Source organism: Hemibagrus wyckioides, linkage group LG09 (assembly GCF_019097595.1).
Source record: "Hemibagrus wyckioides isolate EC202008001 linkage group LG09, SWU_Hwy_1.0, whole genome shotgun sequence".
NCBI lineage: Eukaryota > Metazoa > Chordata > Actinopteri > Siluriformes > Bagridae > Hemibagrus > Hemibagrus wyckioides.
The window spans coordinates 1452944-1478433 of record NC_080718.1 but is presented as its reverse complement, the minus strand read 5'-3'; the positions used below and the strand labels follow the sequence as shown (position 1 = coordinate 1478433).

General features: G+C 38.8%; 1 protein-coding gene and 1 pseudogene across 1 annotated transcript; both read right to left on the bottom strand.

Annotated features, from left to right (window-relative positions):
- Positions 1-803: 803 nt before the first annotated feature.
- LOC131359411 (uncharacterized) lies at positions 804-7356 on the bottom strand. The gene is made up of 8 exons (XM_058399284.1): positions 7272-7356; positions 6936-7063; positions 6671-6826; positions 6442-6529; positions 5932-6053; positions 1509-1797; positions 1317-1434; positions 804-1191 (listed from the first exon to the last, which is right to left on the bottom strand). The coding sequence occupies exons 1-8, from the start codon at positions 7354-7356 to the stop codon at positions 804-806; spliced, it is 1374 nt and encodes a 457-aa protein (XP_058255267.1).
- A 4209-nt stretch (positions 7357-11565) lies between these two features.
- Positions 11566-13136, bottom strand: LOC131359410 (piggyBac transposable element-derived protein 4-like; annotated as a pseudogene).
- Positions 13137-25490: the final 12354 nt, after the last annotated feature.

Genomic DNA, 25490 nt, shown 5'->3' with positions numbered 1-25490 from the left:
GAATAGACTATTGGGAATAATTTAATACACATTCATGGAAAAATATATTAAATATATTAAAATGCAAGTCAGTGATTCAGATCACTGCTGTTTAGGCCAGCAGAGAAGACCTTGCTGGAACTGACGGTCCACCACTGGTAAATACACTGTTTAAAAAAATTAAAGGAACACTTTGAAAACACATCAGATCTCAATGGGGAAAATATCATGCTGGATATCTATACTGAAATGGACTGGGTAATGTGTTAGAAATGAAAGGATGCCACATCATTTGATGGAAATGAAAATGATCAACCTACAGAGGGCTGAACTAATGTAGTATATTAGGATTTTCTCACAGGATTTGTTTCTGCAATCATGTCTAATGTTGTTGATGATCCTTGAAGGTTTAGTTTTCATATTTGTATGTAGTCATACATGTCTAAGTGCTCGTTCAATTATACCAAACGAACAGGACATGGTGTATTAGGATTCTCTCACTGGATATGCTTTTTGAAGTCTAAAGTTGATGACTGTCCTCAAATGTATAGTTTTTATATTTATATGTAGTCATAGATATCAAAGTGCTGGTTCATTTATACAAAACAACATTCAATAAAATGCCAGTACGTATGTGATACTGAGGTGGAGGGAGTAACAATAAATCTTGCTGGACATTCATGGTCCTGGCATGATGAAAACTGTTTCATGGGGTTTCAGTGAAATACTTTATTAAAGCACACACCAAGAAAAAGATGCATGTAGCCATTTTATTGTATGATTTCATAGTTTGTTAGCACAGCAAGTGAAGCCTCTGAACAATTTCAGCACTTGTAGAGGGTGTTGATCCTCAGGATGTCGATGGCGGACAGTTCCTTTCTCTGTCCAATATTCACTGACGGATCAGGAATGGGAGTGATGGTGTCCAGCCCGTTAATGGAGAAAGCTGTTCTTCCATAGTGCATTACAGAGGAGTAGTCGTACGGAGTGTTGAGGTTGTTGGTGTTTTTCAGCTCGAAATTAGACTGCGTGGTTGGGTCGATGTTTTCCCAGTTGATTTTGACGTACTTGTCACGGTCACTCCTAGTATGCTCGTGGTAGAAACCAAGTGCATGGTTCAGCTCATGCTCGACAATGCCATAGTAAACACAACCCAACCTGCTGAGAGAAACCACCTGAGCACCACCTGATCTGCCCACATTAGAGAAACATCTGAGAGAAAAAAGAGGGGAATCAACCATGTCACTTACGTCAAACTAAGGACACTGTACATTAAACAAAATTAGAGAACTCCAAATTCCATTTTCAGGTACAGGGATTGGTTCAGTGGTTCTCACCCATCTTTGCTCTCGATGCTAAGGTAGGAAGTTTGATTTGTCCTGGGAACGAAACGAATGCAGGTTTTGCTGTGGAAGGAGGCCATGGCATTGGCTATTACGGTCCTGTCAGAGAAAGCTGTAAAGAAAACGTTCAATACATTAACAAGTAATAAACAGAGATGTGTCATAATGAGGAAGTCTTTCACTTACAGAAAACACTGCTCAACGTGTAAGGCACCTCCACTAGGCCATTTGAGGACTTCTTCCAAAAGCAGCTGCTGTCGCTGCAGACCAGAGCATTCCTACCTCTTGGCAAGAGTATGTCTCCCTCCAACAACAGTTCACTGGATCCTTCAACCAGAGAACAAAAAGGGATAAAGACAGCAAAATCAATAAGTAGTAATGGTGGTGTCTTACAATTTCTGTCACTGGTGCCAGCAAGGAAACAGTACCCAAAAGAAATAATTACAAAAATCCTAATCTTACAACAAGACAGGTTCTAGGCCCATATTTGTAGAATGTGTAGCAGTAATAATACTGGTGTAGTGAGATCAGGGAGTTATCAGACCGTTGTTGATGGTGAGAATCCTTGACGTGATGTCCACATGCTCAGGTTGGTCGAGATAGAAAGCTTGCGAGAAGCCAAGCAGCAGGGCTAGAATGGAGAGAGACACTATAGACTGCATGATGCTTCAGTGTGGGGAGATGATCTGGATGCTCCTTCACCGTAGCTCGGTGACTGCCAACTGTCATTTCTCACTTTTTATACACACTGACACACACAGAAACAACTTGGAGTAGCTTTCTGGGGATTAACTCTAGGCCTTAATGTCCACTGTCTAATGTGTGGAACTAAAGGGAGGATCCTCTGAACTCAACACTTTAATGCCTCACTGAAGCATCATGAGAGTTAGGAGATTGGTTGGATAATCAGGAGTAATGGATGGACTTTAGCTGGACCATACCTCTTAATGACTGGTTGTTGATCTATGTCTCAGACAGGCTCTAGTTTTATGGAGTGCCTTGTATATTTGAAGGACTTACGAGTTAACCCAAGGTAAACATTCTCTGAATGAATATCTGAGCCATATGGCTGAAGGTCATGTGATTTGTATCCAAAATTTACAAATATGTGTATTTTTGCTCTGGAGAAGCAGGACCTGCAATTAATAATTGTTTGAGAATGCAGACAAATTGACTATTCAGGAAAAGTAAGGTGAACTTGCTGCTTCATTTGGAATGAAATGTGTAGCGTCATTGGCCATTCTCAAATCAACACTGATCTGCTGGTCATCCCAGATGTTTTATCTCCAGCCCAGGATCTCGCAATGGCTCTGAACAACTCCCTGACCTGCCCTTTGGCCACTGCTCACAACCTTGGGGTAACCATGGACAATCAGCTGTCATTTTCCTCCCATGTTACTAATGTCACACGCTCATGACAGTTTCTTCAGTGCAACATCAGAAGGATTCAGCCATTTCTGTCCACACAGGCTGCTCAGGTGCTTGTTCAGTCTTCAGATAGGAGAGTTCAAAAACAGATGGCCCACCCTGTTCCTTGAGAGTGAAGTAAGTAATGTTTATTACTGTTCATGGTGTTTAATGGCTTGCAATTTGAATTTTCTAGTTATCCTGCATCCTTATATGATAGTAATTCTAATCCATTGTTTATTGTTTAAAATTTTCAGATAAATGCAGAGTTCTTGTGGATCACTACCAAGCCACTGCGATCGAAGTTCCTGTCACAGCAGGACCATTTCTCAGACAAACTAATACAGCAATCTTCAACAAGAAAGGAGGACTGAAGGGGCAGAAGATCAAGGACGACCTGGATATCAAAGATCCTGTAAGTAAAAATCCATGGGAAATGCTTTCACTGTATTGAGGTGGTTATTGCAAGGTTTTTTGTCCTTAGCTGCTCATTTAAACATTTGAGAAATGGTAAATGGCCTGTTTATATGGTGTTTTTATCCAAAGCACTTCATTGCATTTGCATTTCATTCACCCAACTCGCCAACCAGACAACCAATGGCTTTAGACAGCCTGCTCTCCTCCCTGTTCTGCCATTGCACCCACTTCTGCTAAATTCTATCTTGATTGTTGCCCCTGCTTTAGTGTGACAGCATTGACATCAGGAGGGAATGCATCCTGAGGAGTCTTGTGATCTATCTCAATGAGGATCCAGACTCTTTTTTACAAGGAATATCTGGTAAGTTTATCACAATATACCTCCCATACGGCCTAACACAGTTACTTCGTCCATGACACGTTATTATCGAATCACATGAGTCCTAAATCAGTAAATACGCAAAGAAAAATTCTGTATTTCTATTCTGTAAATGTATTTTGTGGTTTAAATATAGATGATTCTCTCCACAAAATAGTTTTTTTGTACACAATATTATATATGTATTTAAAAGTATTAGCAATTTTCATCAAAAACATACAATTTTTGATGTATTTATATGAATAAAATACATATTTATATGTACATAACATACATACATACAATACATAACATATTTATATAAATAAAATAATGCTCCTCTTAGGTCCAAGACAGACCAAGCTGGCCATCGGGCTGTCGGGTTTGTACAAATGCAGTCCCGGGTCTTACACTTTTTCCCCTCTCTCACACAAGCACTGAACGTCCAGCCCTACATGTCTGTCAGCTGTTGTCTTTGCTCTGTGATCAAGCACCACTTGTTGACCCAGATGAAGACGATGTGAGACAGTAATTCTTTGGCGTCAACTTGGTGTGTCACAGCCCTTAAATTCACACTTTATCTGTAGCCTACCTCCTTCCTTTTCAGTCAGTAAAATAAGTGTAGTTTAAAAGGTGTGATTAATTGTGAACACATAGCGCCAGAAATAAGTGATTTACATGAATTATCATTTTCTATCAGTATTGCATTAGAGATTTTTAGGATGCTTTTAGACAACTCTTTTTTAAATATATATAATATATACTTAAAAAGTTGCTTTATTGACAAATTCAGTGTGTTCTTCTTCTTGATGCTTGGCTGTTGTTCTTTTAAATTACAGTTTCATGAAATCCTCTCATGGAAATGACTAAAGTACCAGGACATAGGCCGACTGTATATTTTTAGTTTTCATACATCCCTTAAAATTAAGAAGGCCTTGTGACCCCCTCTGAAACTTTGGCAGCCTCTAGTGAGGTTTAGGACCCTGCAGGTAGGGAACCTGTGCCTTAAATCACACACTTAAGTTGAACTGAGCAGTGACAGGGAGTCTCAAAACACCCACACACAAATGCAGTGAAGTTGACAAATAACAAGCACTTTGCAAATAAAGGTTCAACAGCTTATATATATAAATACATATACAACGTAGCATGTAAACATGTTTTTAATAAAAATCACAAATACTTATACAAGTTGTCAATTTCTATTATATACATTTGTGAATCATTGTGTGAACATTCATTAATATTGAGGGCTATCTGATTCCATACACTATAATGAGAAAATCCTATGACCACCATCCATACCCTTGGCTAGATGTTTTAGGCCAAATATTTCAAGCTATGGGATAGGTCATGTCTGCCTAGCAACTGCAAAAGAAGGTGATTTAGCATATTTCATAATATTTGCCCTGGCACCTGATGTGCTAAGGATCTAGTCTGCATCTCTAGCAGGAAAAATGGATAAGAGTAAGGATTTGAGCGAGATTGATGAAGGGCCAAATTGTGATGGCTAGACGACTGGATCAGAGCATCTCCAAAACTGCAGCTCTTGTGGGGTGTTCCTGGTCTGCAGTGGTCAGTATCTATCAAAAGTGGTCCAAGGAAGGAAGTGTGGTGAACCGGCAATAGGGTCATGGGCAGCCAAGGCCCTTGATGCACGTGGGGAGCGAAGGCTGGCCTGTGTGGTCAGATCCAACAGACAAGCTACAGTTGCTCAAATTGCTGAAGAAGTTAATGCTGGTTCTGATAGTAAGGTGTCAGAATACACAGAGCAGTTTGTTGCATATGGGGCTGCATAGCCACAGACCAGTCAGGGTGACCATGCTGACCCCTGTGCACCGCTGAAAGCACTGACAATGAGCATGTGAGCATCAGAACTGGACCACGGAGCAATGTAAGAAGGTGACCTGGTCTGATGAATCACATTTTCTTATTTGCTTTTTAAAAAGGTGTTTTTGTTATCTGATGATTAGTGAGAGTTTCTTGTTCCCCACCAAATCTCTCATTCTCTCATTTGTCTGCAGAAATTAGAAACTTGTGGCAACATAGATAGATACAACTTTTTTGTCATTACAAAGTAATTTCTTTATTTGTTTTTAATTAAAAAAGATTTTTAAAAAAGATTTTAAATTAAGGCAGATGGTCCAGGAGTCTGGAAAATGATGGGATGATGTCTTCCGGGTGCTAACCATGGTGAAGCTAGAGGGGAAAAACAACTGAGCTTCAGTTTTATAGTGTCATTAATTCACACAAAAAGAATAGTTTAATGTTTAGCTGTGATTCAGATTAACATCAGTTTCATGAATGACATCATATTTCTGATTATGAAAGAGCCAGTGTAAAATATTAACTGAATGCTTGTTAGTGGTGAATTTAATTAACTAATATGAATGCCCAGAGTTTTTGTAGTAGAGCCCAACACTTCACCTTAGCACGCTTGCAGGGAAGTTCAAAACTTGAGCAGGTACTCAGTGGAGTCTTTCTTTTCCTCCCAGATCTTGCTTTTACTGCTGATGGACTTTGTGTCATCCCTTCAGAAGCAGGAGACTCTGTAAAGGAGAGAACAAATGCAGTGCAAAATAGAAAATAATAGCAAATTATGGAAAATGTACTGTACATGACAAAAGGGCTTTTTCATAATTGGCCCAAAACTTGACTCTGCACCCAGTTCTAGGCTTGTCTTGGTGAAAAAAATGCAGGTTTGATTACATATAGAGGAATTCCTTATTAAATGTGGATCAGCTTTGTGAAATGTGAAACAGCTTCTAAGTACAATGATGGACATTTCTCTGGAAACAGCTCTCAAAGACCAACAAATATAATACACTTTCAGAGCAGATATCACATTTCACACTGTGCATTGTACTTAGAAGTGATATCTGCATGCATGTGAAGGTTTGATTTTATTATTTAATTATTTATTTTTTGTTAACTTACCAAATGTTTCTAAATGGGTCTTTACACTGTTCTCCAGCCTCAGCTCCTCCAGGGCTTTGACAAGTAACTTGATCTCTTTCTCTTCTTTCTGTGAATGGAATATTGGATCTCATGACCTATCTGTTCGGGTTTATTTATTCTATCTATATGTTCTCTTAATGTGAATATAACAGAAATCAAGAAAACGGGCATCTTCTCTCAAGGATTAATGATGTAGTGGACGTTTCACCTTAAAACGTTTGCAGGGAGGTTGCCCAGCATCACTCCCTGAGTGTTTCCTCTTCAGTCCAGATCTCACATCAGCTGGTGTTGTAATTTCTGGGAGAAAAACAGTGCACTCTTCGCTGGACTGGGGCATTTCTGGCTCAAAGCTGGAATCTTCCTTCTATAAAATAAATATTAGTTACCTCAGCCTATCTCAGACTGTCTATTCCAGAGAAAACAGGAGCATCTTCACTTAAGAATTAAAGATGCAGTAGAGTTCAACGTTTTACCTCCACACTACTGCAGGGAGGTTGCTCAGCATCACCTGAGCAGACACTCCCTGAGCTCTCCACCATCAGTCCAGGACTCATAGAAGAAGGTGAAGGAATCTCCTTCACTTCCTCAGAAGCAGGAGACTCTGTAAAGCAGGGCACAAATGCAGTTTGAGGAAGCACTGGAGATAACTAAGGGTGTTGTTAAAGTGGGCCTAAAAACCAGGACAGAGTCAAGATTCATTCAAATGCTGCTGATGGAATTTGTTTTAATTGCTTTATCCTACATTTCTACTCTTTTTACTACTAATTGTATTCCTTCATTTTTTTAGTAGAAGATGCAGGACTCACTACCTGTCTTGGTGTTCTCCTTCCCATCAGAAAGTTGAGCTACAAGCAAAAATACAGGAAAATAAAGTTCTCCTATTACAGGATACATGGTGTAAAATAGCAGCTAATAAATTTCCAAAACAACAACAATGCAATAAAAACAATAAAAATAATTAATTCTAAATTTCCCTAACATGGGTAAAAATGCTCACTGTGGTTTTCCAAAAAAATAAACAAAATAAATATAAAATAGGAATATCTGATTGTAAAATGACATCTTTTTATCCAGATGGCTATTTTCCTACTACTGTATCACATTATGTAATTAACTATTCATTTTATGTGAGAAGAATCTGTCACTCTACTCACACATGCCTGTTAATACAAGGTCTTAGACATGAACATGATACAGATATCAATTAACGTTATTCTGGGTAGTCAAGGCACACAAGGGGAACATGGGGGCTGGAAAATAGCAGGCCTTGAGAACAATGAAGTTTTCCTGTTAGGATTTATGTTATAGATAATATAGAAATAAATTAAAACCTGATAAAACACTTTACTACACAGATGTTGAAATGTGTGTGTGTGTGTGTGTGTGCCAGTGTTCACAGGGCACAGGTATTTGTGCATGGACACTACACAAGAAAAAGGACCATTATATAAAGACCGGGTCTGTGGCTTGTAAATTGTTTCCTACATAAAGTGCTTAAAAATGAAACATACAGACAGCAGAAGAAAATATTAAGTACTATAGCAGGACAGTCTGACTTGGTAACTCATACAGAATAACTAAGGTGTGCTGGACACGCCTGTGTCCTGGGAATAAACAAGTTTTAAACAAATGACCAGAGAGGATCTAAGCAGATTGACTTTAACAGAAACTTGCTGCTCTACAGATTCAGAAGAAAAAAGTTCAGATTCAGCACTAGTCAATATTTCAGTATTTAGTAACTAATGCTTTGGTGTGTGATGGACAATTGGGGTATTTGGCAGTAATCTTATTCTGCTTTACATTAAAAGAAAGAAGCTATGAAAAAGAAATGTTACTTGGTGAATATGAAGAATAAAAGTTGATCTATTGTGTTATTGTGTTGCTGTATAACATCAGTAATGTTAATATAGACTGCTGCTCCAGAGTTACTCATTACGTTAGCTTACTTAGCTAACTAAAGCCTAACTAGACATGCAGGACACATTTATTCACCTATACAATAAAAATCCTTCATTCTTCCGATCTAACATTAGATTCATATGAAAGAAAATGGCCATTATGATGACCACAGGACGTGCTGACCTCTGCATGTTTCCTCAAGTATGATGTTAATTCTTCTAAGAAGAAATCGTATGTTAGTGAGGCAGAGCGAGTAGCTACTTAAAACAAAAAGTGGACAAGTAGATTAAACTTCCTACTGCCTCTCTGTACTTTCTTGGTTCTTTCATCATCTTCAGAATACTCAGGTTTCAGTTCATATGGAGTCTCTCTAGACTTGCAATTTTGCATCTCAAATCGATCTAGTATTTTCCTCACATATCTCTCCTGTGACATTTTAACTAGACCTTCTGCCTGTTCAAAATCTATCCCTAGAAAATATTTCAACCTACCCATGTCTTTCATTTTGAATCTTTCAGTGAACATTCCCTTTACACTTTTCACAACACTTTCACTGTTAGCTGCTATAATTAGGTCATCAACCCATATTATCAGGATTATTTTCTCATTCTGCCTTTCCCTTGTATACACGCAGTTATCAGCTGGGTTCTGTGTAAAACCATTCTCAATTAAACATACATGTACCATAGTGTTCCAGTTTCTGCCTGATTGCTTTAGGCCATAGAGAGATTTCTCTAACTTGCATATTAGCTTTTCACCCTGTCTTTTTGCTCATAACCCTCTGGTTGTACCAAGTAAATTTCACAGTCAATCGGTGCATGCAAATAAGCTGTCTCAACGTCCATCTGGTGTAAGACTAAATTTTCCTGTGCTGCCTTCTGCATGACCACTCTTACACTTGTCACATCTGACAAATCTCGCCTTGTATTTTTCAGATCCATTAATGTCTCTTTTAATTGTGTAGACCCATCTGCCCCCAACTGGCTGTTTGCCTGGTGGCAACTGAGTGAGTGTGAAGGTCTTATTCCCTTTCCATTAATCAAACAATTTTCTCCTCCGCAGCCCAAATTGACCCGGTCTGTTCTGATCACTTATAAAAAATGAGGTATGTATGATCACCTTTTTTTGTTTTTGTTTCACCTTTTTAGTCAGCTTGTTTCCAACACATTAACATATATTTTGCACTTTTTTATATTTGGCAAATATTTGGTATGATAAACCTCATTTATGTAAAATTATACCTCATTTTTGAGTAAAAAAAAACAGAAATTCTGAATTATTTTCACTATGGTAATGATCAGAGCCACATAAGTAGATGGAATATCACAGACTGGTATATGTCAATGTTTAGTCAGGATATTGTCTTGAAACCATTTCATTTTTTTAATGGCAGCAAATAGTCACACCTGTTGTCCTCCCGGGTCAAACTGACCCGGTCTGATTTGACTGCTTATAAATCATAAAGTGTATAATGATCACACCATCACCACACATTTTTTTTAACATTTTACACTTGTGATACCCAGCAGGGGGCAGCAGCTGACCTACCAACATGGGGCTACACACACACACACACACACACACACACACACACACACACACATACGGGGTTGGACAATGAAACTGAAACACTGGCCAATTTAGTGTTGTAGATTTCATGGCTAACTTTGACCAGCCTGGTGGCCAATCTTCATTGATTGCACATTCCACCAATAAGAGCGGAGTGTGAAGGTTTAATTAGCAGAGTAATAGCACAGTTTTGGTTAAAATATTGCAATGCACACAACATTATGGGTGACATATCAGAGTTCAAAAGAGAACAAATTGTTGGTGCACGTCTCGCTGGCGCATCTGTGACTAAGACAGCAAGTCTTTGTGATGTATCAAGAGCCACGGTATCCAGGGTAATGTCAGCATACCACCAAGAAGGACGAACCACATCCAACAGGAGTAACTGTGGATGCAAGAGGAAGCTGTCTGAAAGGGATGTCCGGGTGCTAACCTCGATTGTATCCAAAAAACATAAAACCACAGTTGCCCAACTCACTGCAGAATTAAATGTGCACCTCCACTCTCCTGTTTCCACCAAAACTGTCCATTGGGAGGTCCACAGGGTCAATGTACATGGCCGGGCTGCTATAGCCAAACCTTTGGTCACTCGTGCCAATGCCAAACGTTGGTTTCTTGGGCTGTGGACAATGTGAAACATGTATTGTTCTCTGATGAGTCCACCTTCACTGTCTTTCCCACATCCGGGAGAGTTACGGTGTGGAGAAGCCCCAAAGAAGCGTACCACCCAGACTGTTGCATGCCCAGAGTGAAGCATGGGGGTGGATCAGTGATGGTTTGGGCTGCAATATCATGGCATTCCCTAGGCCCAATACTTATGCTAGATGGGCGCGTCACTGCCAAGGACTACTAAACCATTCTGGAGGACCATGTGCACCCAATGGTTCAAACATTGTATCCTGAAGGTGGTGCCGTGTATCAGGATGATAATGCACCAATACACACAGCAAGACTGGTGACAGAGTGGTTTGATGAACATGAAAGTCACCAGATCTAAATATTATTGAGCCACTTTGGGGTGTTTTGGAGGAGCGAGTCAGGAAACGTTTTCCTCCACCAGCATCACGTAGTGACCTGGCCACTATTCTGCAAGAAGAATGGCTCAAAATCCCTCTGGCCACTGTGCAGGACTTGTATCTGTCATTCCCAAGACGAATTGATGCTGTATTGGCCGCAAAAGGAGGCCCTACACCATACTAATGAATTATTGTGGTCTAAAACCAGGCGTTTCAGTTTCATTGTCCAACCCCTGTATATATATATATATATATATATATATATATATATATATATATATATATATATATATACACATATACACACACACACACCACTCAAAAACATGGCATATTTTCATGTAAATAAAACTTCTTTTACACCTCTTATGCTTATTATTATATTTAATTTATGAACAATAAACCATGAAATATAAACAATGAAACACTGATATATGGTATATGTTAAACATTAGCCAGCATATCCCCATGTGAAAGCTGACTGATGCAACTGTATTCATAAATAAGTGAGAGCAAACAAATATGATTTGCAAAACACAACATGTATTTTATTTCAAAACAATTTTAAACATTGCAAACTAAAAATACAATGAACAGAAACTGTGTGTGTGTGTGTGTGTGTGTCTTCATTTGCACCCTGCTGGACTTCCATGACCATGCTGGCAGAGGCTGGCATGCAGGGAAGAACTTGGCATCGGCTTAAGAGAGGTGTCACAAGTTCTCTTCCAAGTTCCTCAAGGAACAGCCTCCTTTTGTGGCACTTCCCCTGATTCCAGCTTGGGTCCATCTCTCTCCACAGCACAAAGGAGTTGTATGCAGACGCATCAAGCATGTTGTAAAACACTGCCAGGGGCCAACGGGCTGTCATTCATTTACAACTATACACACTGGTGACCTGCAACAAAAGTAACAAACAACAAATCAGTCAAAATTAATTTATATTTTCTTACACAAGAATGCAATGCATGGAGCTGAATGAAAAATATTACATGAAAAAGTGCAATACCTTGTCGAGGTTGTCGACTCCCCCTTTGTTTTTGTTGTAGTCAAGGATGATCTGGGGCTTTTTGTCCTCTTTGGTGCTAACTGCAGTGTCACGATGCAGAGTGCTCATGAGAAGCACATTCCTTTATTTGGGGGGGGGAGTAGGAGACAAGAGCAGTGAATACAAACTTGGAGGAGAATTTTGCCCTGTCTCTTGTCTCTGGTTTATTTTTTCTCACAGTTCCCACCATGGCCAGCTTCCTCCTTAGCAGCTCCTGGCCAAAGACATAGGACATGAAAAAGTTGTCAAAGGTGATGACGTGTCCCCAAAGACCCTCTGTCACCTCGAGAACCACACGCTGGCCATCCGCAGGTTTGCCGGTATACACCTGCATGTTCCAGGCATAGCTAGTCTGGGCATCGCAGGCTACCCAGATTTTAATTCCATACTAGGCAGGTTTACTTGGCATATATTGCTTAAACCCACAGTGACCTCTGAACAGGACCAGGCGCTCGTCCATGGTCACATAGTGCCTGGATTATACATTAGTTGCAGGCGTTGCACCCACTTATCCCAGACCTGTTGGATGGCAGACAATTTGTCTCTGGCACGGCACGCTGGTCTGGTGCTGCGATCATCAAATCATATGATGCTTGAAATGAGCTGGAATGTTTTCAGTGGCATGGTGGCACAAAAAATTGCCCTCCCCATCTGAGCATGCCACAGGCTGGACGTAGCCTCTTTACTGGAGTGGTAGACCCCAGCAAGAATCAATAGACCCAGATATCCCTGTAGATCTATTTGATCTAATTTTTTCCAGCTGTCACCATATACACGACACCCCTCCTTGTTGGTCATGTCTAACACTGTCTTTTGAATATAAATAACTCAAAAGTTGACTTTATGGTATCAGCACGAGAGACAGCATACCTTGTTGGCCCTTGGGGGCTCCTCTCGCGCTTTGTCCCCAACATGCGGCGTCGGTCACTTGGAGGGATGGAGGACCAGAGAATATTTCCATCTTTTGATTGGAAAATTTCTTCCGTTTCAGGAGGCTTCTCATCAGTTGATTCCTCCTCGTCTGTGGTATTTTCTTCCTCTGACACTTCCTGCTCCTCTTCTGCCGGTTCTGCCTCATCTCTGTCCTCCTCCAAAGGGTCAAAAATTAGGTCAAGGGCCTGTAATGCTGTGTAGGTCCTCTTCATTTTGCTGTCTTAGAGTGAAATGTGAAATTCCCCAAGGATGCTATAATTCAGGGTTTTTTTGTTTATTGTTATCTTGTCCCCAAATGGGCAAAGGCATATCTCATAGCTTTTGTTTTGTTTGGTGGCCCAGTGAAATGCAGTGCCCAATGCTTTGAACAGTGTTTGACTGTGTGTGTGTGTGTGTTTGTGTGTCTGTGTGTGTGTGTGTGTGTGTGTAGCCCCATGTTGGTAGATCAGATGTTGCATATCACAAGTGTGAAATGTTTACAAATGTGTAGCTTTTGTTTTGTCTGGAGGCCCAATGAAATGCAACGCCCAATACTTTGAAGAATGTGTGTGTGTGTGTGTGTGTGTGTGTGCGTGTGTGTGTGTGTGTGTGTGTGTAGCCCCATGTTGGTAGATGTGTGAAATGTTTACAAATGTGTAGCTTTTGTTTTGTCTGGAGGCCCAATGAAATGCAATGCCCAATACTTTGAAGAGTGTGTGTGTGTGTGTGTGTGTGTAGCCCCATGTTGGTAGATCAGATGTTGTATGTTCAATGTTCTGGAAAGCTCAAAAGTGTGACAATGGGTCACTACTAAATGTGGCCGGGTCAAATTGATGGTGTTATAAAAAATTATTCATACACACATAATTTAACAAAAATTTTAATATTTAATATTTTCAAAGAGCATAGTATTGAATCATCCATGTCATTTTCATGCAAGTATATGAAAGAAAACCCAAGTTATGACAATTTGACCCGAAGACAAAAGGAGGGCTAGTGATCGCATCTTTTTGTCCATAGCATTTTTCCATTGCCCTGACTTAGTTGATGTTATGGCATCCTGGTAGGTTTGAGGAATATCGCATATTGCAGCTTGTCCTCCATATCCTCAGTCTCAAATTCTCCTCTTGGCTCTTAGTGGGTTCCTTGATTCCAGTTTCAGTAACTTGACCTGGCTGTTTGCATTCACTCTGTTCAGGCATAGTCTCAGAAACACCACTTTGAATACCTTGACCTGGTACATTTTTCACATTTTCATCAACATTTCCTTCAATGTTATTGATTTTAGGATATACAACTTTTTTTTAGGATATTGTGTGTGTCATTCGGGTGTTTGTGTTTCCTTTTTTCTAGTTGTCCTAGCTGTGAATCTCACCAACCTATGCTTTTGAACCTTCTCTGTGTTGGGATAGTACACTAGATAAGCTGGGCTGTTTTTGTAGCCAGTGAAAATACCTTGCTCACATCTAGAGTCTAATTTGCTCCTCTCTCGTTTGTAAGCAAAACATACTGATCCGGACTTCTGCATTTTAGAAATGTTTGGCATCTTTCCTGTGAACAACTCGTATGGCGTTTTCTTGGTGTGTCTACTATAGCACCTGTTCCTCACGTAAGCTGATGTCTGCATAGCGTATTTCCATAACTTATCTGGTAACTCGCTTTCAGTCAGTAGGCACCTGCTCATATCATAAAGGGTTCTCCAACCTCTCTCTGCTGTGCCATTCTGGTGGGGTGAATAAGGTGCAGACGTTTCGTGTCTAATCCTATTTTTCGTTAACAGTGCCTGAAAGTCTCAACTCATAAATTCAGTGCCGTTATCTGAACAGATGCACATGACCTCTCCATTAGGTGCTATGTCTGCTAGGAACTTTTCTGTGGCTTGTACCGTGTCACCTTTAGACTTTAGAAAATACACTAACATGGTACCTGAGTAGTCATCTGTATAAGACTTTGTATATCTGTACCCTTCTGTGCTCGATGTTGGCATGGGGCCGGCTAAGTCAGTGTGGACTAGTTCTAAAGGTTTCTTTGCCTTTCTGTCTGGCTCCCTATTTCTCGTCTGAGTGAATTTTCCCTGTTTACACACTTCACATGACTGATTTGGTTTGACTGTGGTCGCTTTTATCTCCATACCTCTCACTACACCTTGAAACTTTTGTAAATCTTTATAGTTACAATGAATCTGCTACCACCTTTGGTAACCATGTGACTTTTCCCCCTTTGGAAAGTGATTGTTGCTCCTCCATTTGTTGCCCTTGCTACTGAGAAAATGTCATGTGGGTAAGAAGGCATCATTATGACCCCGTGACATTTTCTACTCAGCCCTCCTAAAATTCTGTGATTCTCCATAAACTGTACACAAATTCGTGATCTCCTCAGTCCCCTTCAAATTTCATATGAAAACGGCAGCAGACTTCGGCTCTTCCCCGTCTTTCAGCGCGTTCTTCAATCCGCAGACTGCAGCGTCACAGAGTGAGGATCAGAGGACAAGTGTGTGTGTGTGTGTGTGTGTGTGAGATCAGGAAGACTCGTATTTGGCTTGTTCAGTACTCAAATGTCATACACATCTGTGCAATACAGTGGAATGCTGCAATAAGTTTACCATCCTACCCTGTTAATCAAACCTTTATTTTATTTATTTATTTATTTATTTTATTTATTTTTTATTATACCCTCATTGGTGGCCGAGTCCCCCTTAAATGAAAATAGAATCGCCCCTGGACGCCACGGCAATAGACACTAATCAACCGTTAAATAACAAAGTAAAAAAGAAATTAGTCTACAGTATTTCACACCTCACAAGGAATAGTCAATTTTATTACGGTTACTTTTCTCAAAAAGACATTCTTGATGCCGTATTCAGAAAACTGCAATCTCCAGAGGACGCAGCGAATATAGAAAAAATGTATATGGGCAGGTCGCTGCCTCTGACTACTCCAACTATCCAATCAAAGGACGGGAAATTGCTGACGTAATCGTATGCCTGCTAGATGGCCCCAGTGATCCCAACTCGAAATCTGATTGGTTAATGGAACAGGTTCATTGCCACTTATTTTAAGCTTCAGGTGCCTGCACTTTTACTTCTGCAGGCCTTACGGCCACTAGATGAAATATGGTTGGATAAATACTCTTATCATAAATATACAATACTGGAAGCAGCGCAACCAAGAGAAAAGCTATGAAATGTAGAGAATAGACTATCGGGAATAATTTAATACACATTCATGGAAAAATATATTAAATATATTAAAATGCAAGTCAGTGATTCAGATCACTGCTGTTTAGGCCAGCAGAGAAGACCTTGCTGGCCCTGACGGTCCGCCACTGAGTTCAGGTGCGCAGATCTTTCAACACGTATATGAAAACAAACAAAACATTACACGTCTCATTATCAACTTCTTTGGAACATTTATTAATAAACTTGAACAAGCGTCGGCTCTGTACATCCGACATTAACACTATAAACTTTTTACGTAGAGTGCATTGTATTATGTAATGACATCACACCCAAATGAACCGTAATACATTCAATAAAACAAGAGTAGTTCGGCTGATGCTGTAATCTAATGAGTAAGAGTGCAATACTTAACAATAAATATGAAATGATATGATTAGAAATATTCCCTTTGTGTGCTATTTAAATTAATGCAATTAAAACCATTTAAACTTGACTGTGTAATCTGCATAGTAAAATGCAGTAAACTATAACTTCTTTGCACATTATTTGATTTAAGTTGATCAATGGAGATTTACATTACTTACTCTGATGTTTAATTCGTTATAGATAATTATCACTCTGTTATCTATGAAACATTTAGATACCTGGATGCCTCTACCACTGCAGCTAATCCTACTGAAGAGACATTGTTAAAAACATTCATCTAATTTCAGCTTTTGTGTACAACCTCTTTTGCAGATTTTGAATTGCTGCATAGACAGCCACTGAATTCTGCATCCCATAAATAAGTGCTTGTTGTGGGAAGTGGTAGCTCAGTGGTTAAGGTGTTGGCTCAATGATTTGATTATTGTGAAGTCAAATTTCAGGATCACCAAGTTGCTGCTGCTGGACCCTTGTGCAGAACCCTTTACCCCTTAACTGCTCAGCTGTGTAAATGTGAGTTGCTCTGGATAAGAGTGTCTGACAAATCTTGTAAATGTAAATGCTACTGTTTGTTTGCAGTCAAATAAATCTGTATATGCCCTAGACATGCTGGATGGGAGAGTATGTGATGATAGGATGATATATTTTAGTTTGTAGTGTTTCAATTAGAACTCCATCACCATATCACACAAAAATAATAATAAACATAATTTATTTAGAGTAAGCGCTCTGTGTGCTGCCATTGTCCAGTATAAAGTCCATTATGATTAACTCATGTTAATAATAAGAATATGAACAATAAAATAATTACAACACAGGACAGCTGTTCTAACTGTTAGATAAGCTTTATTTCAACTCCACTGATCAAAATGTTTGCTTACAGTTCCCTTTTAGTCCTACTGCCAACACGATTTTTCCATTTTCAGACAGTTCACATTTATCTATGACAAGAAGCAAGATATGCCACAAATGATCTAAAACCACACCATCAGACTGAGCTTTGTCCAGCAACTTCCATGTACATTAGTGTCTTAAAGATCAATTTCAGCCACAGCAGTATGTCAGAGCTTGAGATGCATTTCCTCAAAACACCTGGAATCAGTTATAAATGTTGCCTGCACAGACAAAACAAGGACATTTTAAGACACATTGAGGCCATTTCTGTCATAAATGAACACACTTAAATTAATACACTAGCCTTCAAAATAAGGAATGTACAAAACAGAAAAGAAATATATAAAAGGTGGACACTTTATAGCCTTGCTAAGGCCATAATAAAATATATAGTGGGGTCCAAATGTCTGAGACCACTAGGAAAAATGCTTCTTTTTTGCATTTTTTTCTAATTTAATACATTCATTTGTTTTACAGATTATATTATTTGACACCAACTTGAAGTAAAATCTTTAAATTTATGCATGATGCCTTTCTGAGTTTCTAGCATTTAGCATGTTGCCGTTTTTGCTTTAAATGAGTTTGTGCATTTGAGCTGCATGGACACCACAAGTTTATGCAAAACCTTACAAGCCATTTTAGATCAAATGCATCAGTGTCACTTGAACACATGCTTCAGTAAAAAAGATCAGACATGAGGAAAATCTCACCTTTAAATAGACACCTAGAAAGAGTACAGAATCTTAAATTAACTATTGTTTATTTTCTATATTTTAAAGAGGAAAAAATGCAGTTGAAGAAAAATCCCAGATTATTAATGTGGTCACAGAATTTTGGACTCCATGCGTAGATTTGTTGTTTTACCCGAGTTGGTTTCTTCAAGTCTTTTGTTTTGCGGTGATTGAATGAATCTGACATTTGACAAATTCAGCCTTTCAGCCTGTGAAATGTTAAAAAAAAAACCCTGTGAGGGTGGACTAATGCAAATTTTGTTCGTCCAAAATTAAGAGATGACTAGAGCACAAGCCTCCATTTAAGAATATTGAGGATTAATAAGAGCTTAATCCTAGAAGGAAAACAATGTTTTCTACAAATAAAGTTTAAAAGCTTAGGTTTATTCTGATTTCAGCTGATTTTCTTTTGAAGTGGACATAATCAATACATTTATCACATTACAATTATTTATGTGAGTAATAAACCATATAAACATACTGTGAAAAACACTTTACATTAAGGCTCTGTTAACTTACTTTATTTACTGCATTAGTTAACATTAAAGAAATGCTTATATGAAAGCTTATACCGTCTTTATAACAGATCACCTTAGACCCTGAATCTGTTCTTGGAGCTGGATTTGATTTGTATTGTGAAATGTGAACTGACAGAAACTTCTTAACAATTACTGGTATACTTATGAAGAACAATTTACTTTAAAATAAATAACAGAACTGTAGGATGGGAATAATGAGGATTTAAGGATTTAAGGATTTTAGTGTTTTAAACCTAAGTGCCAGAATCTCTTCACAGAGCTTTAACGATGCGGTATTTCAAGATAATTGCAGCCACATACAGTGTGATGAGATGAAATAATAATTCTCTTGGACTCAAGGTCTAAGACACATGTATGACATTCACAGTGCTGATGAGACATATATAAAGTGCAACAGGAATAAGAAGCATGCAGGGAGGGGCTACAGTAGGGGTAAGTACACACATGGGTAGAGTGTAAGTATAAGAGTATAGAGTATAAATACTGAAATCTCAAAAAAGTACATTTAAAATGAAAATAAGACATTATAGAAAACACAGGGTCCAAAGTTTTAAAGTGCAGTAATGCTTGTAAAAGTAACCTGAGATGAATGAAATTTAAAGTGACACAGTGTGTAGTAAGGTGTTAAGTCAGTAGTCTGTGTTATTCCTGCTGCCACCTCTGTATGATGGCCTTCTGCCTCTTTAAACAGCTGAGCACACAGACCCTCAGCCAAATATGGCAATTCTGTAAACTTTTACATTCATCCTGAAGGAAATTTCAGAGTGCTTTAAGTGAAGGAAAGTGCAGGGACAGGCCTTGTTTTCTTTCCACATCCTCCAGCTGAACTTAATCACCAGACCTAACTTATAAACACTGATTCAGATGTTTGAAACTGAAAAGTGTTTAAAAAAGAAAAGAAAAGCTATTTCATTCAGTAAATTCATTCTGACATTCACTCTTCTGATCTGTATGCTGTGTAACGTGTGGGTGACTGCTTCTGTGTTATAATCTTGAAAACTGATGAAACCCTCAGATGAAAGGTCACTTACACTGACTACTAGCTGTAGTTAACTGCAGGAACTGCACAACACTAACTTGGTGTCACAAAACAATTTGTTTAGAGTTTAACCCTTTATATCATCACACCGATGTTCCTTCTATTTAACTTATCAAACATTTTCAATTAATATAAACAAATGAATTATTTTCTCGCTGCAAATCCGTTCCAAAATTAACCACCACTGTGGAGTGTAACAACACAAAATAATTCAACACTGAACCCCCAAAACAAACAGAAATTTTCCTCTTGTAAGCTGTGAAACATTTTTTCTAGGGTGAGCATACATAGTGAGGAATGATTAACTGCCTTTACAGATGAAACCAGATGTTTACATACACTTTATAAAAAGACACATAACCTTTTTTCTCACTGTCTGACATTAAATCAGACTAAATGTTTCCCGTTTTAGGTCAGTTAGGATTACCAAAATTATTTGTATTTGCTAAATAAATGCCAGAATAATGAGAGAGTGAGTGAGAGAGAGAGAGAGAATTTTTTTTTTTTACTTTCTTCAAAGTCAGTTTTGTAGGCCACCTTGCTCCCACATGCCTTTTCAGCTCTGCCCACAAATTTTCTATAGGACTGAGATCAGGGCTTTGTGATGGCCACTCCAAAACATTGAGTTTGTTGTCCTTAAGCCATTTTGTAAATAATTTGGTGGTATGTCCATTTGGAAGACACATTTGCAACCAAGCTTTAACTTCCTGGCTGATGTCTTGAGATTGCTTCAATATTTCTACATAATGTTCTTTCCTCATGATGCCAACTATTTTGAGAAGTGCACCAGTCCGTCCTGCAGCAAAACACCCCCACAACATGATGCTGCCACTCCCGTACTTCACAGTTAGGATGGTATTCTCAGACTTGCAAGCTTCCCCCTTTTTCCTCCAAATGTAACGACGGTCATAATAGGATTACCAAAATTATTTGTATTTGCTAAATAAATGCCAGAATAATGAGAGAGAGACAGAGAGAGAGAGAAATAGAGAGAGAGAGAGAAAGAGAGACATTGTTACATTTTTCCTCCAAATGTAATGATGGTCATTATGGCCAAACAGTTCAATATTAGTTTCATCAAACCACAGGACATTTCTCCAAAAATGAAGGTCTTTGTCCCTGTGTGCATTTACAAACTGTAATCTGGCTTTTTTATGTTGTTTGTGAAGTAATGGCTTCTTCCTTGCTGAGTGGCCTTTCAGCCCATGTCGGTACAGGACTCGTTTCACTGTGGATAATGACACTTTCTTCCCAGCTTCAGCCAGTATCTTCACAAGGTGTTTTGTTTTTGTTCTGTGGTTGATGCACATATTTCGCACAAAGCAGGTTCATGTCTGGGACACAGAACCCATCTCCTTCCTGAGTGGTACAATGGCTGGACATTCCCATGGTGTTTATATTTGTGTATAATTGTTGAACAGATGAATGTGGCACTTTCAGGCATCTGGAAATTGTACCCAAGGATGAAATCTTGGCTGATTTCTTTTGATTTTTCCCATGGTGTCACACAAGGAAGTGTGCCTTAAAATACATCCACAGATGTGCCTCCAATTAACTCAAATGTTGTCAATTGACCTATCAAAAGCTTCCATGACATCAGCATCTTGGCTTTCCCAAATTGTTTAAAGTATAATAATCTTTGTGTATGTAAACTTCTGACTTTGAAGAAAGTAATAAAAAAAAATTCTCTACAAAATTCTCTCTCTTATTATTCTGGCATTTAGCAAATAGGAATAATTTTGGTAATCCCAACTGACCTAAAACGGGAAAGATTTAGTCTGATTTAATGTCAGACAGTGAGAAAAAAAGATTATGTGTCTTTTTATACAGTGTTTGTAAACTTCTTGTTTCAGTGGTAAGTACCTGGGTGTTCATCTCAACTATAAACTGGACTGGACAGACAATTCCACTGCACTTTACAACAAAGGTCAGAGCAGATGGTGGGAGAAAGGAGGATGATGGTCAGGTTCTGGAAGTCTTTGATGACCCTGGGCAGTTCCTGTAGTGGTAGGCTACTTCACCCCAAGTGTTTGAGAGAGCGGTACTGTAGGTCTTTCCTCCCTGCTGCTGTGAGACTGTACAATACAGTTGGGGATTTCTACTATATCATTTGAGAATTGTGGAATAACACAAGATTAATTTTTACACAAGATACTTTATCTTGATATTTTCTCTATTTTATATTCAGATTACAATTTATTATTATTATTATTATTATTATTATTATTATTATTATTATAAACTGAAGAACCCCAGCCACTAGATGTAGTGCCGATTTTTTACACTTAATCATGCTAAGTCTTGTGCTAGCGCGCTGACGGACAATTTTAGTTAACCTGCTAGTGAACTTGTCTGCCGGTTTAAATTACACTCTAAAACCCTCAACCGAGTTGATTAGCTTGGCTAACGAGAAGTTATTTCCACAATATAATATTTATTTCCATTAATGGGTCACTTTTAACAACCCTGAGTACTGGTTTTACACTAAATCATGATTGTGATGACTGGTTCATTTTTGTTAATTCATTTTTTTATTGTATCTTGTGGACTATATGTAAACTTCTGTTATGTAAAGGCAGAGCTAAATAAAAAAAATGCATTGTTTATGATCCCTCTTATTATTTATTTGTTTGTTTGTTTACATTTTCCATTTTCTGCTAGTACTTATGATGTCAACTGCATTAGTCTTGGCAATTTTATATATTTTGTAATTGTAGCATTAGTAGCTTGAAGCTGGGGAACAATAGTCTGTTTCGGTGGGGAAGAAAGGAAAAAAATGGGGAAGAAGGGGAAAGAGAGAAAAAGAGAAAAAAAGAGAAGAAAAGAAAGAGGAAGAAAACAAAAGAGAGACAGAATGCCACGTGTGATTTATATACGCCTGTTTTGTAAATTTTTATTTAAAAATGTGTTTTTTTACAAAAAAATCGGTAAAAATTCAAGTCCCCCTCCCATCCACAGCGACCCGGCTCGAATCCCACCTCAGACAAGGATTAAATATTGCATTCTGTTTTGAAATGGCAACTGTTAGTCTACAGAAACAGTCCTGCTATCAAAATGAGTCAAGTTCTAAGTCCTGTGTAGTTAGTTGACTTCGATTATTTAATTATCTGCAAAATATGGCTTCTCAGTACGACCTACTGTTAGAAATATTGTCTTTTTTTTTTCAAAGATAAGAATAATACAGCCCAAGACACACACCATAACAATATACATAAGTGATAAATTATTATAAAATACTAGCAAAGTATAGAAATCTATAAACGAAAAACTATCAATAGTTATATTATTAAATATAGATTTAATAATATAAATTTAAAAAAAAGTTAAGGATATTCGGCTTTCGGGTGAAATTTCAGGATGCACCTAAAATGCACTATAACCTTTACAGGTGAACTTAATTTGACCTTCTCTACACTTTTGAATGCACATGTCCAACTTCAGTGTTCAGTGTTTCAGTACTTTTTGCATAACTTGCTGTTTTCTAACAAGGTGCTTAACGGCAAAATTCACAACTGGTGTTTGATCCATGAATTGACCAATACATTTTCTGGTTCAATTAGAATTGGTATTTAAACAGTCCTCTTCATCATGCTGTTTACATTTTGACATCATGAAACCAAGACCACACCTAACAATTGACCAACAGTACCTCGCCATTGCGAGGCTTCAAACAGGATGTTCTCAGAGGGAAGTGGCCACTGAGCTTAGAGTGTCACAGAGTGTCATCAGCAGGTTGCAACAGAGATACAGAGAGACTGGAAGAATCACAGAAAGGCATAGAAGTGGACGTCCTTTGTCTACATCCCACGTTGATGACCACTTCATTGTGAACAGTGCCCTGCGGAACCGGATGATGAATGCCACTCAACTCCAGGCACATTTAAGGGAGGTAAGAGGCACCCAAGTGTCATGTCAGACCATTTGAAACCGTTTACATCAATGTGGTCTGCGTGCTAGACGACCTGCAAGGGTACCTGACCACACCACCAGGCACAGGCGTCGGGCCAGGGAGCATTTACGCTGGACAAGGGACCAGTGGACCTCAGTGCTGTTCTCTGATGAAAGTCAATTCACGTTGAGCAGAAATGATGGCTGCCAACGATGTTGGAGACGTCAAGGAGAGCGCTATGCATCAGCCACTGCTGTGGTGGTGTTACAGTCTGGGCAGGTGTGTCTACTCAATACAGAACTGCCCTACATCTTGTGAATGGTACAGTGACAAGCCAGTACTACCTGAATAACATCATTAATCCAGTCATTGTGCCCCTGCATGAACAATACAGGCCTAATTTCTTCATCATGGACGACAATCCTACAGCTCATCGAGGTCGCATCATTAGGGAACAGCTGCTGGAGGCTGGGGTACCTCAAATGGAGTGGCCTGCACTTTCTCCAGACCTTCCAGAAATCTAACAGCAGCAGACACTCCCCTATTTACATCAACGGGTCTGAAGTAGAGCGTGTCTCCAGCTTTAAGTTCCTGGGTGTCCACATCTCTGAGGATCTGTCCTGGCATCTGAACACCTCAACTCTGTTTCGGAAGGCACAATAGGGTCTTTACTTCCTAAGGAGACTGAAGAAAGTTCACCTATCCCCCAAGATCCTGACCAACTTTTACCCCTGCATCATTGAGAGCATCTTGACGAGCTGCATCACAGTGTGGCATGGCAGCTCCACGATGTGTGAAAAGAAATCTCTGCAAAGGGTTGTGAAAACCGCCCAACGCATCATCGGCACCCAACTACCTGCCATTGGGTCTCTTCACCACAGTAGATGTCTGCGCAGAACACACAAAATAATCAAAGACTCCTCCCACCCGAGTCACAAACTGTTCAACCTTCCATCCAGGAGGAGATACAGGTCCATCCTCACCAGAACCAGTAGGTTTAGGGCCAGTTTTTTTCCTTCAACCATAAATCTACTGAACTCTACACTACACCACTAGGACACTCATGTCTTTCTACACTTACCACTTTACAGTTCTGCTCCACTCTGTACATTCTGTTAATATAATATTTTTCACTGTTAAACATTCTGTTGTACATTCTGTTATAATATAATTTTTTCTCAGTGTGTAATATAATTATTGTACATATTGTCCATTTCATAGATTACACCTAGTATTATCTATTTGTCTATCTATTTATATACATTTACATATACTATATTTATACATACTATATAATATATGTATATTATCTGTTACTGTTGTACATACATTTTACATAATGCACACATTTTTAGCACAATTATAATTACACCTGTCACTTTATCTACTGTAAATATTACTTGCACATACTTCTCTATGCACACTCTGACATAGCCTTATTTATCGATGTACATATTTACATATTTATCTGCACCTGTTCATTGGCAGAATTTCTACTATTTGCACTTCTGGTAGATGCTAAACAGCATTTCATTGCTATGTACCTGCACTCTGCAATGACAATGAAGTTGAATCTATCTGTCTGTCTGTCTGTCTGTCTGTCTGTCTATCTATCTATCTATCTATCTATCTATCTATCTATCTATCTATCTATCTATCTATCTATCTATCTATCTATCTATCTATCTATCTATCTATCTATCTATCTATCTATCTAATGCACAGGGTTTCACGCTGTCCACCAGGCGCCTCAAAAGCGATGGGCCAAAACCTTCAGATTTGAACGTTTGTGTGCTTCGCTGCATGTCAAAGCTTTTCCATAGGACAGAAATACCTGTTCTTGTCTAGACCTGATTGGTGAGCAGTACACCCCGTATGGCTCGCCAGCTCATCA

Coding starts and splice junctions, on each gene's coding strand:
- LOC131359411 (XM_058399284.1), bottom strand. CDS start 7,356: ATGTATCCTGTAATAGGAGAACTTTATTTTCCTGTATTTTTGCTTGTA. Junction 6,530..6,670: donor CTCCCTGCAAACGTTTTAAG/GTGAAACGTCCA, acceptor TTCCATTCACAG/AAAGAAGAGAAAGAGATCAA. Junction 1,435..1,508: donor CACGTTGAGCAGTGTTTTCT/GTAAGTGAAAGA, acceptor TTTTCTTTACAG/CTTTCTCTGACAGGACCGTA.